Genomic DNA, 20,438 nt, shown 5'->3' on the forward strand with positions numbered 1-20,438 from the left:
CTATATGATCCTTGAGTTTGTCCTCTGCCCCTTGAGCGCCTGTATCTACCTCTCTGGGGCTTGTCCGTGGCTGGAAAGGACCAGTTTTTTGTAGGCCAATTTCTGCTAAAACGAGGTGGCTGTACCTGTAGAAAAGCCTTGACAGTTTGCATAGATTTAGCTTTTTCTTCCATTTTCCGTAGTATCTCCTCAGCATTAGTACCAAATAGCACATACTTTTGTAAAGGAGCATCTAGTAGTTTAGCTTTAACATGACCAGGCAAGCTTTGTTCCCTAAGCCAGGCATGTCTACGAATGACTGCTCCAGTAGCAGCAGCTCTACTTGAGGCCTCTAAGGCATCATAACCACATTGTAAGGTGTGCTTACCCACTTGTTCTGCACTATGTATCATATCCTGCAATTCCTTCAAATCTAGTTGTTCAGGTTGAGACATTTTGTTTCTTAATTGTGATGACAGAAACTGTTGATATTTAAGCATATGGAACTGACAATTTAAGGCCCTCATGGCTAGGGTGGCCGAGGTGTATACCTTTCCCCCCCCACCTTTCTAAGGATCTAGATTCTCTCTCGGAAGGTAGTGGATTCTTGGCAGTAGAGGCCTTCATTCCCTTGGGGCCTTGAGAAATGGTTTCAGGGTCAGCATTATGGCTTTTGAAAAGAAATTGGCGAGAGTTAGGGACTCTGTAGTACCTATCAGGCTTGACTGGTGCAGGAGGCAGGGAATCCAGATTAAGACAAGCCTCCGAGTAAACATCATCAAGTATGTCCAGGACAGGAGGTATAGCCAGAGGTCTGTGTTGAGGTAACAAAAGAAATTCCCTAAGCCTTTTCTTGGAATCAGAAAAGTCTTGGCCTTCCCACTGGAAGTGTTCCCTCAAGGTGTGCAAGGTTTCCCCAAAAGAAAAATCCTCTGGGGGAGATACAGAAGGAATGGACTGTTCTGCATCAGAATCTTCATAAGGGGAGTATGAGTGTTCCTCCACATCAGAATGTTCTGAGAAAATGGAGCCCTGTTCAGAAGAGGGAGAGTCTTCCTCCACTCTGGGTCTCTTGTCCGGAGGGGGATGGGAACCCCTGATATAGGAAATTAAATCCTCAGCCATTTTAAGCATCTGCTTTTTAGGCATGGGGCCTGGGGGTGGGCCCTGTGCAACAGGCCTCTTGGGATGCATGGCTGATTTGGACTTAGTGAAAGCCTTAATGGAAAAGGAAGAAGAGGGTCTAAATACACCCTGGGTGGAAGTGGACCTGTCCACATTAGGAGGCTCAACACTCACTGTGGTTTCGGTTGTTGTAGTCTGAGTAAGGGCCGAGGTACTAGCAGTTTCGGGTACAGAAGACACCGCCAAGGAAGTGTCGTCGGTAGTCAGGGACTGCATAGGAGTCTCGCTGAGAACCGGACCACGTGTAGCCGGTTTTGGCCTGGTGTTGGTGGAGACCGCGGACCTCGCGTGTCGGTCTTTGTCCTTTCGTTTTTTGGACAAAACGGTAGTCAGGGTATCCGATGATATTTTATAATGAAAGGCTTTACCAAAATAATGTTGGGCGAACTCCGCCCGACGCTTAATAGTGCGTTTATTGAAAGTAGCGCAAAAGCGACAGCCCAAGACGTCGTGGTCTGGGCCTAAACAAGGTATGCAGAGGGAATGGAAATCCTTATGCGTGCGGTATTTGCTTCCCACAAGAAATACAATTGTTAACTTTGTCTGACATCGGTCTGAGGCAAGAAAAGTTTCCCCAACGGGGTACTTGGCTTTAATGAAGACTTCGGTTTCCGATTTTTTTGTAAATTCAGGAGCTGGCCGACCGGCACTTGCGAACTGCTTCTGCTTCGGGCACCGCGCGGCAAAAAAGACTGGAGAATATGGCGTCGGCTGTGATTTATATACCCCTGTCGCACTGATATCAGGGAAGAAGGCGACAACAACCGACGCCGGACCAAGACTTTGGAATTCGGCCGACCGATAACCCGCCTGACGGCAGAGAACCCATATGTGATTACTGCAGCTGTATGCACGATGAACATCTGGGTCCAGAATCCATGGCTCCTGCTAAAGATGAGGCCAAAGGAAGGGGAACCAGATCTGACGAGGCCAGTAAGGGGCAATGAGTATCAAATTCCCTCACAAGGCACTGGCTTTCTGAAGAACTTAGGGTATCAATGGAAAGGGAGGAGAGGCATAGAGGAGACCCAGGAGCGAATTCTGTACAAATGCATCCCTTGGTGACTCCCACGGAGGGGGAATAAGGGCAAGATAGCTGCGGCATTTGGCATTCATGGACGTCGCAAAAAGGTCTCAGCAAGGCTGGCCCCATTTGCGGAAAATCATTTTCACTACTTCTTGTTTTACGGACCGCTCATGAGGCATCAGAATCGCTCTGCTGAGTTTGTCTGCTATCACACTGATTTCCCCAGGATGTGCATTGCTATCTAAAAGTGTTGGGGAAAAGGTTGCTCACTGACATACTCAGGGCATCAGGGCTTTCCAACAAAGGGGGTAAGACCTGGTTCCTCCTTGTTTATGTACCACACAACCAACATGTCTGTCTATATTGCAATAGTTCCTAGCAGAAGAGGGTCTTGGAATGCTTGCAACTCTAGAAGCATCGCCCTCATCTTTACAACACTGATGGGCAAATGGGCCTGGTGATCCTGCTAAGTGCCTTGGACTGTCTTTCCCAGATAATGCCCACCCCCCCCACTACCTGGGAAACGTCCGTTGTCACTGTGGCTAAAGGTTGTGGAAGAACAAAGGGTCGACCTAATGTTACATGAGTGGAGTAAAGCCACCAAGAAAAGGTCTTTTTGCAAGACTCCGTTATCATAATTTGGTGGGACATGGATAGTTCCTGCATGGACCACTGAGTGAAAAGTAGCCACTGCAGGATTCTCATATGCAAACGTGCTAACAGAATCAAGTTTATTGCTGCTGCCATGGTCCCCAAGATTTTCAGGACTGCTCTTGCTTGTACTTTTTCTTGGAAAGTAGGATGTTGACTTGATCTGTTTTGGGGGAAGTTTGCCATCATTTTTGTTGTATCTAGATCTGTTTTTATTTTTTGTAATTTATTGTGATTCCTAGGTGAGAGCAGAGCTGTAAGGTGGTGTATCTCACTTTTATTAGTAGATGCTCGGTGGTGGTGGTTAGGAGTCAGTCATCGAGGTACGGAAACACTCGGAATCCTAGGCATCTCAAGTGAGTTATGATCACTGCCATACACTTGGTGAACACTCTGGGGGCTGTAGTGAGAACAAAGGGCAGAGCTTGAAACTGGTAGTGACAGGCTCCCAGTCAAAAGCTCAAATGACTCCTGGATCACCTGTCCATTTTAATGTGGTAGTAAGCATCCTGGAGGTCTTTAGAGCACATCCAATCATCTTGTCCCAGAAAATGAAGTATTGACTGCAGTGTTTCCATCCGGAACTTTGACGACTTTCTTACTGATTTGTTTAATTTGCTGAGATCGAGGATGGGTCTTCAGTCCCCCGTTTTCTTTGGAACTAAAAAGAACCTTGAGTAGGTTCCGGATCCTATTTGGTCTGCAGGGACTGTTTGGATGACTCTTTGTCCCGCAACTTTTGTAATTCTAGAGTTGCCTGTTCCATTTGACTGGGTGGAATGTCTGGGATGTTTTTTATGTTTGGGACAGGGAAGAAGAGCATATGGAGTAACTTCTGGATACAATGCTTTGTACCCACTTGTCTTTTGTTCTTTTTAGCTAAGCTTCTGGATACAAAGGTATGTGACCCCAGACTGCCTCCAGAAACGGACAGGTGGGCCTCCTTTCAGGAGCGCTGAAAGGGCTTACCAAGGAAGGATTCCTTGATGCCCTGATTTTGCAGACTCCTCTGCCACATGGTTGGTATCTTCCATTACTCCTTCCCCCTCTGCCGCTGGGGGAAGAATCACCACATGTGTCTTGGAAAGCTCTCTGGGATTTTCGGAACCACATCTTTCCTCCCTTTTGACCTTTTGGATAAGGTCTAGAAGGTAGGGAAAAATGGGCTTCTATGCCAGAGAGAGTTTTTCCTTCTTATTTACACCTGTTTAGTGTGTCTTTGACTTTTGGCCTGATCAGGGACGAGCTGTCAAAAGGGGCATTAACAAAGGAAGATTTAAAGGGCTACACAAAGTCACACAAGCACATCCAGGAATGTCTCCTTAGGGGAAATTCCTGAACCCGCTGCCCTACTCGCTCTATCCGCTGCATACAAAATGGGTCTCATGGAGGAACTGACCACTGAATTTAAAATGAAGAGCTGAGAGGTTACCTTTTCTGACACCCCTTCAACTACTGAGCCTTGGAGAGTATATCCTAGCTCCTTCAGGAGATCTCTCTGAAGTCTGGTAAAATGGGTGAGATAATTCAGCGATCTGAGTGCAAAGATCGCTAAACAGAAGGTGCGCTTTCCTTATCTGCCTATCATACCAGACTTCTTGTTTGAGATGGACATAGGAGGACGTCTCTGAAAGTTCCTTTTTGGTGGCCGCCACCACCACAGCATCTACTGGTACTCCCTTTGTAAAAAAAGTTTTGTCCGTAGGAGACATTATGAATTTGTTTGGCCTCCGAGGAACGGGCTCCACTGAGTCTGGAGACTCCCACGCCTTTCGACAAACTAGGTCGATCAGTTCAAAGGGCAGACACACCCAAATGGTGGAAGGGCAAGACCCAAAAGCCTTCAGGTATACAGACTTCTCAGAAGGGCTGATGGTCTTCCAGCTGCCTCTCTGTTTAAGTATTTCCAGGATGTATGCGAAGGAGAGATCCTCAGAGGGTAACCATGGGAGACCCTTCCGACTCATCAAGATCTGTATCAGATGTGATGGAACTCCTCTAGGGAGTCTAAATATGTCCTCTTGCATAGCCTCTTCAGAGGGACCTCTTCAGAAAGGTATTCTGGAGAGGTTTCAGAAGATAGGGGTTCACCCAAAGGGGAATCCTGAGGCTTAGGGTCTCCACATCTCTGTGGATACAGTGGTGCTGAGAAAGACATTGGTGCCTTTGGGGGAAGAATGTCCAGACCTGAGACTGGACCCGTCTGTGGAGACAGTACTTTCCTCATCACCTCGAATGCCTCCCACCCCTGATCTGAGGAAACTCCTGGCTCTGAGGAACCAGAAGGCATCCCCGGAACCAAGAGAGTTGGCTCAGAGACAGATGTAGAAGCCAAGCTCACCAGCACTGAATACAAAAACAGACAAAACACTGAAAACTCCTTGAATGCACGAACAAAATACCAAGCGTCTGTGAAACAACACGTTTATTAAAACTGATATACTGAAGCGCTTTTCGTTCAAGTAATACACGAACTTCATCAGATACCATAAGATTAAACAATACTGTTTAAATAGTATACGTGATCAGTCAGCTGGTAAATTAATTAAAAGCATTAAAAGGAATACATTTCTTATATCAAATCAACCCATAAATACCATAAACGATTGCAAAATTCTATAAAATGCTTAAATCTCCTATAGAAAGCATATCAACTAATTCAAAAAGCACAAATAAATACAGAGAAAACAGCAGTCTAACATAACTAGCAGCTACCGCAATATAAACATGAAATAACCTTATTCTTTTAATTCCATATTTATATCTGTATTTTTTTAAATTTTATCTATATATATATATATATATATATATATATATATATATATATATATATATATATACACACACACATATACATTCCATATTATATTAGATATTTATTTCATTTTAGGAACATCCACTGGACTTCTATACTTATTACCCTTGTCTTACATATACAAATATTTTATAAACCAAATTACCTGCAAAGGCTTTTAAGTTTTAATATAGCCATAACTGAACACATATCATTAAGGCCCGGCCAGTTATATGCATATAGACTGATCTGCCATAATAATTCCTGCCTTTCAAGTTCTATTTTGACAGGTCCCCCTCTTATATTATGTAACAGTTGGTCGAGGATCCAAAATTTAAATACATGTGTAGGATGTTCTAACACATGCTTGGCTAATGCATTTTCTTGTTTACCTTTACTTATACTATAAGTATGTTCGTAGATTCTGTCCCTTATTCTACGAATAGTTTTGCCCACATAAAAACATGGGCAGAAATGGCATTTAGCCAAGTATACTACCATTTTAGAATTACAGTTAAATCTACCTTTCCTTTTTAAATCCAAATTTTTAATAGCTATTGTATTATTCACCAAAATGTATTTACAGTAAGGACAGGAACCACATGTATACATACCCCTTTTATTGTTGTTGGAATTATTGTTATTTTTATGTATACCTTCCAAAAGTTCTGTCCTTACTGTAAATACTTTAAAGCCTTCGCAGGTAATTTGGTTTATAAAATATTTGTATATGTAAGACCTGGGTAATAAGTATAGAAGACCAGTGGATGTTCCTAAAATGAAATAAATATCTAATATAATATGGAATGTATATATGTATATATATATATATATATATATATATATATATATATATATATATATATATATATATATACATATATACATACAATACTTGTATATGTCTATATGTATATATATTTGTGTGTGTATGTATATATATATATATATATATATATATATATATATATATATATATATAAAATTTTTAAAAATACAGATATAAATATGGAATTAAAAGAATAAGGTTATAAGGTTATTTCATGTTTATATTGCGGTAGCTGCTAGTTATGTTACACTGCTGTTTTCTCTGTATTTATTTGTGCTTTTTGAATTAGTTGATATGCTTTGTATATGAGATTTAAGCATTTTATAGAATTTTGCAATCATTTATGGCATTTATGGGTTGATTTGATATAAGAAATGTATTCCTTTAATGCTTTTAATTAATTTACCAGCTGACTGATTACGTATACTATTTAAACAGTATTGTTTAATCTTATGGTATCTGATGAAGTTCGTGTATTACTTGAACGGAAAGCGCTTCAGTATATCAGTTTTAATAAACGGGTTGTTTCACAGACGCTTGGTATTTTGTTCGTGGATTCAAGGAGGTTTCAGTGTTTTGTCTGTTTTTGTATGCAGTTTTGAATATGCCAAACAGTCCGTTAAACAGTTCCATGGCATTATCTCCTTCCACCTCAAGTTTACCGGCTGGTGGACCATCGAGTGAAGCTGGTAATAATAGTTTATTACTTGTGGTGCAAACTTTGGCACAACAAGCTGAAAGACTTACAGAAAAAGTAGACTCGCTGAGCGGTCTACATAATCAGTATCAGCAGCACCGGAGTTCCATTGCGTTGGAAAGTAATGGAACCCTACAGGATTTGAATATTGGCGCCAATAATCCAAACAGTGCTCCACTAACAGCAACGGGGACGAATAATCATTTATCTTCACATGTATCATCGGGTACTATTCCTTGTGAACAACAAATGTTTTTTCCTTCATCTATGGACCCCACTGATGGAAGGAGGTCATCTTATCAAGAACAAAGCAACAGTAGTAACAACACTATTCGGAATAATTCAGGTGTCGGTAATAGCAGTGTGAACTCGAACCCAGGGCTTATTGGACTACCTAATCTTAATGAATGGCTTTCTGTTCCCATGGGCTTGACCCAAATGAATCCAGCCACTACAATGGTGAGTCCGGCTAGGGAAGAGTCAAACATAACTGACTTAATGAATCATTTTGATCACATTCTGTTAAAATATAAGAAACTACTGTTGGAGATTGACTATTTTAATGAATGCTTGAGATTAGAATTGGTACCAAAGGGACTCAGGATCTGCCAATATCCGACAGGCCTGACAGTGGGTTCCCAATTCCACTTGGGCTTAGTTAAATTATTTAATAAACAAGGACTTGAACTTTTAGATTTAATGAACGTGAACTATGGTAAAACAATTGAAGACTTAAAGGATAATATAACTGACTTGGACACTCAAATTAAAATGCTCCTGATTTTTTAAGATATAAATTTGAATATGCACATATATTCCAAACTATTGATTCTTTCATTGATAAAGCGAGAATAACTAAATGTAAGAAATTAAATCGTGATTGCTTGCAGTATGAACAAGGGTTGGCTTACCCTACTCCACCCCCAGCACAACAATGGAAAATAGAAGGGTATAGAAAAGAAGAAAAAGGAAATATTAATAATAATCAACAAGTCATGAATGGACAAAATCGTGTAAATTCAGACAATGATGGCTACATCTCTGAAACAACTACACAGGGAGCGTGTTCTGATAGGAACATGCAAATGGAAGATAATAATATTGATGAGGGGCATCGTAGAAGCCAACGCCTACAAAACCAATTCAAATCTAACCCCCAGTCTAACAACAATCAGAGGGGCAACCAACAGGGTTTTTAGAGGGGCAGAATGCAGAACAAACGGAACCAGAGAAAGAGACACAACAAATGGAAATAAATCACCTGGTTCCAGATATTTCCCCTCTGATTATTACGAATTCTGAGGGGGATTTTTCAATATATAACTATTCTTCGGTTCATGTCCCTCTTGAACTAGCTAACTTATTAGCAAAAGGCCTCACATTCATTCCTACCAAAAGATTGAATGTTACGAACTGCATTTTGGACTTAAAAATTTTTGTGAGAAAACTGAATTTAGCAGTTTTGTTGGGTAATATGAGTAACATGGATAAGAATGAGTTTAGGATTGCAAGTACTTATAATCCACCGTTGCATAACTCGCTATACACTTTTGAAAAAAATGTGTGAACTTGATTTTAGACATATGGACTATCTAAGAGGAAAGACTAGAGTTAAGAACAATCTTACAAATGAAGAACAAACCTGGATACAATATTTAAAAGATACTAGAGTTCGTATCATGAAGCCAGATAAGGGTGGGGGTCGGGTCTTCATGTACCAGGTAGATTATGAAAATAGAACTGAATTAATGTTGACATCTGAATCCTATAATCAAGTGTCCATTAATGAATATAATCAAGCTAACAACAGAATAAAAGTGTACATAAATGATTTATTTATAGCACAGAGAATCAATATAGAGTTATATAACTATTTAATAATGCCATCACCTATTGCTCCACTTATATTCGGGGTGCCAAAAATACATAAAGACTTGAGTAATCCACCCCTTAGACCAATAGTAGTTGGCAGGAATAGTGCAACCTATGCATGTGCTAAGGTAGTGGATAAGATTCTCCAGAAATATGTAAGGTCTGAAGCCTGTATAAGTAAAGACTCTTGGTCTTTTTTGGAAAGGATTAAGAATATACGGTTTGATGAACACAATAATTTGCTCGCAATTGATGTAAAATACCTCTATACCTCAATACCACAAGATGTAGGTATTGAGTGGGTGATTTTGAACATAAAAGAAAAAGGAGCACCTCTATCTGAACTAGTGTTAGTTGAAGAGTTATTAAGTATAGTACTGGCCCATAATTATATAAGTTTTAAAAATAATTTTTTTCATCAAAAAAGCGGAGTGGCAATGGGGTCACCCTGCGGATCAAGTTTTGCTAACTTCATTATGAATTATTGGGAGAAGTACTATATATTTAATAAAGAACATATAAATTGCCAAATTACTTACTACACTCGATACTTGGATGATGTATTTATATTATTCAAGGGAAATCAAAACCAGGCAGAGTGCCTGGTAAAGTATTTGGATGAAAGTACTGATTTCCTTCAACTTACATATAATTTTGAGGAGAAACAAATTTCATTTTTAGATGTACTCCTGATTAAAAACAATATCGAGAAGAAGTATGAGACGCAAATTTATAGGAAACCATCCTATTCAAATACTTTTTTACATTATTCTAGTGCTCACCCTATGTTTCATAAAAGGTCAGTTGTCAAGGGACAACTGGTTAGGGCAGCACGAATGATTTAAAGAGAGGATGATTTCCATGAAGAATGCAATAATTTGAGAGAGATGTTCCTGAGAAGAGCTTATCCAAATACTATGTTGGATAACTTAATAGATAAAGTTCAAAGGAAGAGAAATAGGGGAGTCTATACACCAACAGTGAGAAAAAACATGGAAGTACATGCTCAAGTAATAGTAGTAAATACCCACGAGGACCTCATGGGTGAAATAATAGATTCCAACATAGAAGTAATGGATATTGGATGTGTATGTGGAATGTGGAATGTGGAATCTCTAACTATGGAGAGGATCATAATGGAGCTCTTAAACAAAGACATAGGGGACTTGCAGACATTGGACCCGACCCAGTTTGGCTTCGTCAAGGGCAGATCATGCCTTTTGAACTTGGTCGACTTCTTCGAAACAGTCACCAAGGCCATTGATGAGGGAAAGGCAGTCCATACAGCCTACCTTGACTTGCAAAGGCTTTCGACACAATACCCCACTCGGGTATTGTAGAAAAACTTACCAGCTTAAATGTAAACCCATATGTCACAAGATGGGTTGCAAACTGGCTTAAGGACAGAACCCACAGGGTTAGAGTTGCTGGCGCTATGTCAGACTCCAAGCCGGTCACAAGTGGTGTCCCACAGGGCTCGGTCCTTGGCCCCCTATTGTTCGGCATCTACTTCTCAGAAGTACAGGCCAACATGGGAGGACTTTGGCTGACAAAGTTTGCAGACGACTGCAAACTGGGCGCCATAGTGGAAAGTGCATCGGACACGGATATCCTTCAGAAGGGACTCACGGAAACAGATAGCTGGTGCCAGAGCCATGGCGTGAAGTTAAACGCCAAAAAATGTAAAGTCATACCCTTCGGGAAAAACAAGGTAACCCGAAGCTACCATATAGGCGGCAATCCACTAAGCACAGAAGAGGTTATCAGGGACCTGGGGACCCAGGTTGACAGTGGCCTTTCTTTTGACACTCACGTTGCTAAAGTGGTTAGAAAGACCTTCTACATTGCCCACCTGATCATGAAGGGATTCACATCCAGATCTAGTGAGGTCATTGTTCCCCTGTACTCTTCATTTATCAGACCAATGATCGAGTACAATGCCCCATTCGGGATGCATCTCACCCGACATCTGCAGCAATTGGAGAGACCCCAAAAGTTCCTCACCAAAAGGATAAAGGGACTCCAAAATCTGTCATATGCTGCCAGATTGAAGAAACTCCAGCTCTATTCAGTCGCATACCGTCTGCTCAGAGGTGACATGTGCCTGACATACAAGGCCATGTATTTAATGGACATGCTCCACCTCAAAAAATCCAAATCCACCAAAACCACTAGAGCAAGCGACTTAAACCTTAGCACGGATATAAACAGGACGTGCTGGAGGGATAGATTTATCACTCAGAGACTCCCTATGCTGTGGAATAAAATCCCGGTCCATGTGAGGCAGAGCACCTCGCTGGCTCTGTTCAAGAGAAATCTTGACCTGTGGATGGGAGATCGCAGGTTTACCCCGGGAATCATCTCTGTGTCACTGCTGGACAGAGGCACAACAAACTAATGGGCACAGTATTTTTTCATATAAGGGGTGGCATAAGCCACAAAACTTTGGGCTAGGCTTATAAATGCCTTAGGGCAGATAGCCTAGTATAAACCTATGAACCTATATGGAGAGAACCCCAAGTTTTGAGTACAGTCTCACCTTGACTTTTAATTCTGATTTTTATTTCTTGAAAGGCATTGTATCTAAAAATTGGAACATTCTTAAAGAGAGTAAAGAAAAAATAGGGGAAGCACCAAAATTCACAGTAAGGAGAGACAGGAACTTTAAAGAACTTTTGGAAGGTATACATAAAAATAACAATAATTCCAACAACAATAAAAGGGGTATGTATACATATGGTTCCTGTCCTTATTGTAAATACATTTTGGTGAATAATACAATAACTATTAAAAATTTGGATTTAAAAAGTAAAGGTAGATTTAACTGTAATTCTAAAATGGTAGTATACTTGGCTAAATGCCAGTTCTGCCCATGTTTTTATGTGGGCAAAACTATTCGTAGAATAAGAGACAGAATCTACGAACATACTTATAGTATAAGTAAAGGTAAACAAGAAAATGCATTAGCCAAGCATGTGTTAGAACATCCTACACATGTATTTAAATTTTGGATCCTCGACCAACTGTTACATAATATAAGAGGGGGACCTGTCGAAATAGAACTTGAAAGGCAGGAATTATTATGGCAGATCAGACTATATGCATATAACTGGCCGGGCCTTAATGATATGTGTTCAATTATGGTTATATTAAAACTTAAAAGCCTTCGCAGGTAATTTGGTTTATAAAATATTTGTATATGTAAGACCTGGGTAATAAGTATAGAAGTCCAGTGGATGTTCCTAAAATGAAATAAATATCTAATATAATATGGAATGTACATATGTGTATATATATATATATATATATATATATATATATATATATATATATATATATATATATATACATACATACATACACACACACATATATATATATATATATATATATATATATATATATACACAATACTTGTGTATGTACATATGTGTATATATATATATATATATATATATATATATATATATATATATATATAAAAAATACAGATATAAATATGGAATTAAAAGAATAAAGTTATTTCATGTTTATATTGCGGTAGCTTCTAGTTATGTTAGACTGCTGTTTTCTCTGTATTTATTTGTGCTTTTTGAATTAGTTGATATGCTTTGTATGGGAGATTTAAGCATTTTATAGAATTTTGCAATCATTTATGGTATTTATGGGTTGATTTGATATAAGAAATGTATTCCTTTAATGCTTTTAATTAATTTACCAGCTGACTGATTCCGTATACTATTTAAACAGTATTGTTTAATCTTATGGTATCTGATGAAGTTCGTGTATTACTTGAACGAAAAGCACTTCAGTACATCAGTTTTAATAAACGGGTTGTTTCACAGACGCTTGGTATTTTGTTCATGGATTCAAGGAGTACTCACCAGCGCTGAAGCCCGAGAGGCAAGTCTGGATCCGACAACTGTTCTATTCGACTCTCTTCCCTGGACCCGACCAAAGAGCATTGGCTCCTAGACTCCTCTGAGTTCAGACGGAACCAAGGATGTCATAGCAGTAGTCGGAACCGAAGATCCTGGGACAGGTCTCGGCTCTGATGGTTCCACTACAATCAGTTCAAGACATTCTGGCTCCGAGGTTTCAGATCGGACTGGAGGAGGAATCAATGGTGAAAGGGTAGGCTTGGTTGGTTCCAAATCCCTCTGGGTTGGAGCCAAAAACAATTTGGCAAGCACCGGTGTCCTCAACAACCCCTGCACCACACAATCTACATCATCATCACAGAGGCTCCTGGAAGATTGAGAGGAGAGAGCAGGAGATCTAGCAGAATGTAGCAAAGGAGATCTCAAAGTGGAAGAAACCGGTTCCAATTCTGGGGACCGGCTCCGCAAATCAGCTAGACAGCCTTTGGGTCCAGAAATGACACTTTAGACAACCTTTTAAGTGGTTCAGATTCAGCACTAGAAGAAGATGACCTCTTCCCCAACTTTTCTGACTTTGAAGAATGGGATCTGGCCAATTTTGAAGAACTCTGACCTTCCTCAATAGCTTCAGTAAAAGGGGTCTTCAGCAAACCTCTCAAAATGAGTTTATGCTTTCTTTCCAGCAGAACTCTATGGCTAAAGGACTGACAGATGGAACAGGACTCCTGCAAGTGAACTGCTCCAAGACAGTACACAGAAATGGTGCGACTGTCAGTCATCAACATTTTTTACTACATTTCTTGAAACCAGAGGGTTCAGTTTCCATAGGATCGTTAAACATTACAGCTGTGAATAACAGCAGCAATAGCTAATAACTGCAAAAGTAAAAAGTAGTGCTAGTATAAGAATATATATATATATATATATATATATATATATATATATATACACACAGACACATACATATATATATATATATATATATATATATATATATACACACACACACACACACACACACACATATATATATATATATATATATATATATATATACACACATATATATATATATTATACTAGCACTACTTTTTATTTTACTTTTTTTATATATATATATATATATATATATATATATATATATATATATATATATAAAACAAGAACAGAAGCAAATATGCCAAAAAAAAAAACACTCAGAGAAAAAGCCCTTCAATTAGAAAGGAAAAAAGGCAGTTCTCTAAATTAAATTAGACTGCCTAAAAAAATATCCTGCCTAAACTTAAGGAAGAAAGGCCCTCTAAATTAAACAGGCAACGGGCAACCCTCTAATTTAAACAAGCTTGCATGATAACTCAAAGGGAACAAGGGGGAAAAACCTCAATGTCACAAAAGCTCTCTAACTTAAATGAGCCTGATTATAAAGGTAAAAGGAAGGGAGCCCTCTACCTAAAAATGGGCTTAAGAAATATTAATTTTAAGCCAGGATAGGGAAAAGGCCTAGAGAAGAAACGACGGCCAACAGCAAAAAAACAACAGACACTAAAACTATCTGATAAACACTAGTAGAATATAACTATATTAATCAACTGACAGTTATCCAAAAAAGAAGAAAGAAATTTCACTTAGCCAGAACCAGTATGCAAGTACCCAATCTTGTTTAGTGGCAAATCAGATCTGGGGAGCTTTCCAAGGGCATGATGGGATAGGGTTACAGCCATGAACTAGTGGAAGACCTCAGCCTTTGTATAAGGCTGAATCGGAACAGAGGATGGGTTCTGAACCCAACCAGTTAAAAATGAAGGCGAGACAGGATAACATCACATCTGATGTTATGCTGGTGGTGCTTCCCTAGTGGCTGACATGTCCCTAGCTCTGTCCTGGCCTTGGTGATGGCAAGCAGGACCATGCTGGTGACCCTGTGATGCACATAACACTAGCATCCTTTTGTGACTGCCCACTACACTGATGTTCTGAGCCACATCTGGTCTCAGAAGGCTTTGTCCTTTATCTCTGTCTAGGATTCTCCTGACACATCTCTGTAGGGCTTGCAGCAGCACTTTAATCTCCTGCAGGGTAAACTTTGTTAGGTATTGCCATTCTTTGTTGGTGCCACAACAGGTCACAGCTACAACTGTGAGTATACACACACTGATCAGCGGTTTATGCAGGACTGTCCAAGGCCTGCCACTTGACTGCCCTTAGTAACAATGTGGTAGTCACAGTTCTGTGCACTGTTGTGAGGTAACTGTTTTGGCACTATGCTATAACATGGCATGTGTGGTTGTGCAAGCCATGTGTGCTGTTCCTTGTGCCCGTGCCAGCAGCATAGCATGTGCCCACTGTACTGTAGACCCAACATCCTCATTCGCCTGCCCTGCTGTCTGTATGCTTATACAACATTGTGGAGACAGTCACACAGCAGGACTACGATTCAGCCTGCCTTTTCTCAATGTCCACCCTGGTGGTAATCCCCCCCCCCCCCCCCACACACACACACACACGTACACTGCAATTCTGCTTCCCTTCCTGCCTGTACTGTGAAGGTCCTGGCTGGGTGCCACCGTCAACACATATGACTGCAAAATTTCCTGCCTGTTCCCTGTGCCTGGGCTAACTGCACCCCCACCAAGAGGACTGTAAATTGCACTGCTTTGTTGTGCCCTTACAGGTGGAAGCACCTCAGGACTGCAGCCTGTCCTCCTCCTTTCCAATGCTCTGTCAAATTCAGGCCTCCCACCCACATCCTGTTGGAGTCCTGTCACAACAAGTGTAGTGGATTGCACCACAATGCACCATCTCATCCTTCAGTGCTCTACTAACCACGTGCATGACTCTGCAATAGACGGACGTCATGCTACTGTGCTGTTTGGCAATGTACATCATATGGTATTCATGACATGCAGGAAGGGCTCCCAGCTATCATCTTTACTCTTAGGAAATTGCAAATTCACTCTCAATTTACCACCCATGCCCCTATGGATAGGGGCAACAAGTAAATGCCCTACTATAGCCTTGTTCTGCCTAACTCTGGGTTATTTATACACAAAATATAAGGGCTAAAAACTACCATGTGAATGTAAGGCTAGGCTTCTTATAATCTTCACAGATTAACGGCCTATTAACTACCTATGACCTATGGACCTGATCTGGTGAGTGGATATGGTTTTAGCAAGATCTAACTGTGTAGTACGTGTACAACTGTATAACCTTTCTTTACTTCACACTGGGTTGTACTAAGATATTTTCAATGGTCTGAGTCTCCTGTACTGATATTCATACTACACATGTACTACTGTGTGAATTTTTTCTTTTATACCATGCTTGACTAATGCCTTGGGTTGCGGCTGTTAAAGTTCTTTGAACCAGTCCACCACCTAGCTAACAAATGCTAAGTAAGTGAATAAATAAAGCAGGATGACGCCAGGTTGCAGAGTATCAGCTGAAAGAAAATACATCCTCAGAATCAGCTAACAGATCTAGACAGACTCTGAAATCTTGGATAAGTAGGTATTATTCTGATGGAGACATCCTTCATACATGGGTTGGCTATGCCATTAAAAGTTACTTTTCTATCCAGGCAGTGCTTCTGGAAAGGGAAAGCGGCACACTTCGTCTAATGAAGGGGTGCTGGACTTTGGCCACTTCATTTTCTCCTCTATGACCTGGCATTCAGCACCTCAACTACAATAAAGAACTGGATTGAAATAATGCGGTCAGATCTTAGGACAATTCTGACTTTGCCTGCTGTAATGAACACTGGTGTAAACACGCAGGTTAGTAGTATGTACTTTGGACAGGCTGACCCTTTGACTGCCTTTGTCAGTGGCTGCCTATCTAAGGATTCTCATGTCAGTATCTGCTGGCTGATTCTAGGCCTTTCTATTCTAGTTGCAGCTACCTTTCTTCCTCTTGCTTCCTGATCTCCTTATTTATGAAACAATAACAGTGATGCTGCCAGCATATATGAAGACCTATTGATGACTGCTGAATTCATAAAGCCTTCTTTCATCTGTCACGCAGTAACACGTCTTCTTTTATTCTAACACATCCAGGAACTTAGACCAGTAGTCACACAAGTTTTACAAGTACCTGCTCTCTGTAGCAGCCAAGACATTTTGCACTATGTTTTTGTAACCATGTTGGTGATGTCAACATTGCTCTGCCTCCATAACTATCATACACACAAATTCGCATGCGTGCACACACACACACACACACACACACACACACACACACACACACACACACACACACACACCTGCATTAACTGTCTTCATCTGAAGCTCTGTATAGCAAAAAGGTAGTGTTTAATACCCACAGATTGTGCCTACCTCATATGAATCACACAGTCTGCGCCCATCTCATATGAATCACACAGTCTGCGCCCATCTCATATGAATCACACAGTCTGTGCCCATCTCATATGAATCACACAGTCTGCGCCCATCTCATATGAATCACACAGTCTGCGCCCATCTCATATGAATCACAGTCTGTGCTCATCTCATATGAATCACACATTCTGCGCCAATCTCATATGAATCACACAGTCTGCGCCCAATCTCATATGAATTACAGTCTGCACCCATCTCATATGAATAACAGTCTGCGCCCATCTCATATGAATCACACAGTCTGTGCCCATCTCATATGAATCACAGTCTGCGCTTATCTCATATGAATCACACAGTCTGCGCCCAATCTCATATGAATCACACAATCTGTGCCCAATCTCATATGAATCACACAGTCTGTGCCCAATCTCATATCACACAGTCTGTGCCCATCTCATACGAATCGCACAGTCCGTGCCCATCGAATATGAATCACAGAGTCTGTGCTTATCTCATATGAATCACACAGTCTGCGCCCATCTCATATGAATCACACAGTCTGTGCCCATCTCATATGAATCACACAGTCTGTGCCCATCTCATATGAATCACACAGTCTGCGCTTATCTCATATGAATCACACAGTCTGCGCCCATCTCATATGAATCACACAGTCTACGCCCATCTCATATGAATCGCACAGTCTACGCCCATCTCATATGAATCGCACAGTCTGCGCCCATCTCATATGAATCGCACAGACTGCACCCAATCTCATATGAATTACAGTCTGCACCCAATCTCATATGAATCACAGTCTGCACACAATCTCATATGAATCACACAGTCTCTGCCCATCTCATATGAATCAAACAGTCTGTGCCCATCTCATGTGAATCACACAGTCTGTGCCCATCTCATGTGAATCACACAGTCTGTGCCCATCTCATATGAATCTCGCAGTCTGCCCCATCTCATATGAATCTCGCAGTCTGCCCCCATCTCATATGAATCAGTCTGCACCCATCTCATATAAATCACAGTCTGCCCCCATCTCATATGAATCACAGACTGCGCTCATCTCATATGAATCACAGAATGCGCCCATCTCATATGAATCACACAGTCTGTGCCCATCTCATATGAATCACACAGTCTGTGCCCATCTCATATGAATCACCATTACAGAGGTGTAACTGATATGTAACAAGAGTACAACTTCTGAATCTCTGCTGTACATACTAGCATTAAGCTAGTGCAACTCTCACTGTGGGTGCTAAAACATGGCCCTGAACCTCTCATAAGGATCAGTACCAACAAGCTTAAGTCATTTTCTAAACACCAAACACAACTGTGTATCAGCTTTCTGAAGCTCACCAACTAAGTCTTACTATAAGGTCATTCAATGCAATGACTGGTAAGAAACTGACACTAACACTGTTAACAAAGACATTGAACTGAAAGACACACTTCTGAAATAAACACCTTACAACTAATCTAACAAAGGATTTAACAGAAAACCACCTTACACAGACTACACATCCGGCTGCTATCATCATCAGATACTTCAACTTCTTAGATTGTGCAACTAATATAAAGGCAAAAGATTATACTTCATGCAATGGGCTGCTTTGGGTTGACTACATTATTTATGACTGCATCTACATATGAAATATTTTTTTAAAAATTGAAAAATAAGGATTTTCTTGCCTGGAGACTGCAGATCCTAACACAAACGCTGCGTGCTCTTTCAATATGGGCTCTGTGCTGTTCAGTGCATTAATTACTAGATGGAACCCTCCAAGTGAAACCAAGTCCTGTGCATTGTCCACCTACAATTACGAATGCCGTAATAACATTAGTACAACATGAATGAATCTACTGCTGGAAATAAATTGCAAAATATCTTAGGAAGCAATTAACTGTAACATATTGGTTTTAATTACGTTTATGTCAAATATTAAAAAAAAAAAAAAATTACATTCATTACGTCCACAACCACTAAAAATATTACCTACCTTTGCTCTCTTATTCCCAGTTTTTCTGACACCAGTAATATGTTTAATTTTTTCTCTGATGATATTCAAAATTAAGTCTGCCAGTGTGACCCTCTGGCTCCAAGGTAGGATTTCCACCTGCATCACTGATAACAGAGATTTGAAATTATACGTCTGCTAAAGAAACACTGGTGGGGAGGGTGACATTCCACAGAACTTTCTCATGGCAGCTGACCAGCTGCCCAAATATTTGACATGACATGACATGACCATCTGTCATGTAAATGTGCCACACTAACACAGATGAAAGAAAACATACCGGAAAACAAGAAACTATTCAGCGTAAAACTACAGTGATAACTCATGCCTGTCCTTTAAAACTTGGACACAAACTGTTCTGCAAGTTCTCGGGCTTCACAGGGGTACATGATGACATTTTCATTTTATAAATATTGTTAATGGATAATGCAGCTGATCTCTTCTTCCTGCCATGACACAAATGATGTTGAAAATAACTATAAAAAAAAAAAAAACATGGAAATTGAGACAAATGCTGACAGGATCTGTAACAAGATCACCATGGACTGGAAGTAATTAAAAATGCATTAAGGTGTTAATTAAAACCTGTAAAGGGAAGAAGCCACTCTGTCACAATACACATGGGAACCCTAGAAAAGACTAAACAAAATAGGTAGCATAGCAAAAGAAAAGGGCTGTCTCGCCAATTAAAAAGGAAAGTAAGAAAGAGCAGCATGAAGAGAAGAATATAAGGGGTGGGAAACCTGCTTCTCACAAAATGTGAGCATATATATAACTGTAGAGAGACTAAACAGGTGCAAATACAGACAGACTGAAAAAGTAATAGTAGACAAAAGCAAACTTTACATAGTTTTGTTCGAGATTCAGGGTAAAGGATATGAAAGCATTTTTAGTTTTACAAGTTCTAATGGGTGAGTGGGGGGAAGTGACTGAAAGTATATGGGAGAAAAGGACCTTAAAGAGCTTGAAATGTAAAGGTGTAAACAAGACATCAGGACTACTTGACATTCACGACAAATTATGAAGAAAATCATGCAAAACTATTACTTTACTTAATGTGTGGGTATCTAGCTAGGCAGAAGCAGACAGTAAATGTGGACCCAGAAACCTGATGCAATAAAATCACAGGAAGAAAAGGATCAGCACAAGG

General features: G+C 40.2%; 1 protein-coding gene across 3 annotated transcripts in view; it reads right to left on the bottom strand.

Annotated features, from left to right (window-relative positions):
- The window catches only part of SIL1 (SIL1 nucleotide exchange factor), a 500,357-nt gene that overhangs the window by 39,497 nt on the left and 440,422 nt on the right, over positions 1–20,438 (bottom strand). For all 3 annotated transcript variants that reach the window (XM_044069009.1, XM_044069011.1, XM_044069010.1), the window contains exon 7: positions 18,963–19,084. In XM_044069009.1, the coding sequence (XP_043924944.1) occupies positions 18,963–19,084 (122 nt within the window). The remainder of the gene's footprint in view (positions 1–18,962; positions 19,085–20,438) is intronic.

The sequence above is a fragment of the Protopterus annectens genome, chromosome 4.part0, assembly GCF_019279795.1.
Source record: "Protopterus annectens isolate FY-2018-M chromosome 4.part0, PAN1.0, whole genome shotgun sequence".
Lineage (NCBI taxonomy): Eukaryota > Metazoa > Chordata > Ceratodontiformes > Protopteridae > Protopterus > Protopterus annectens.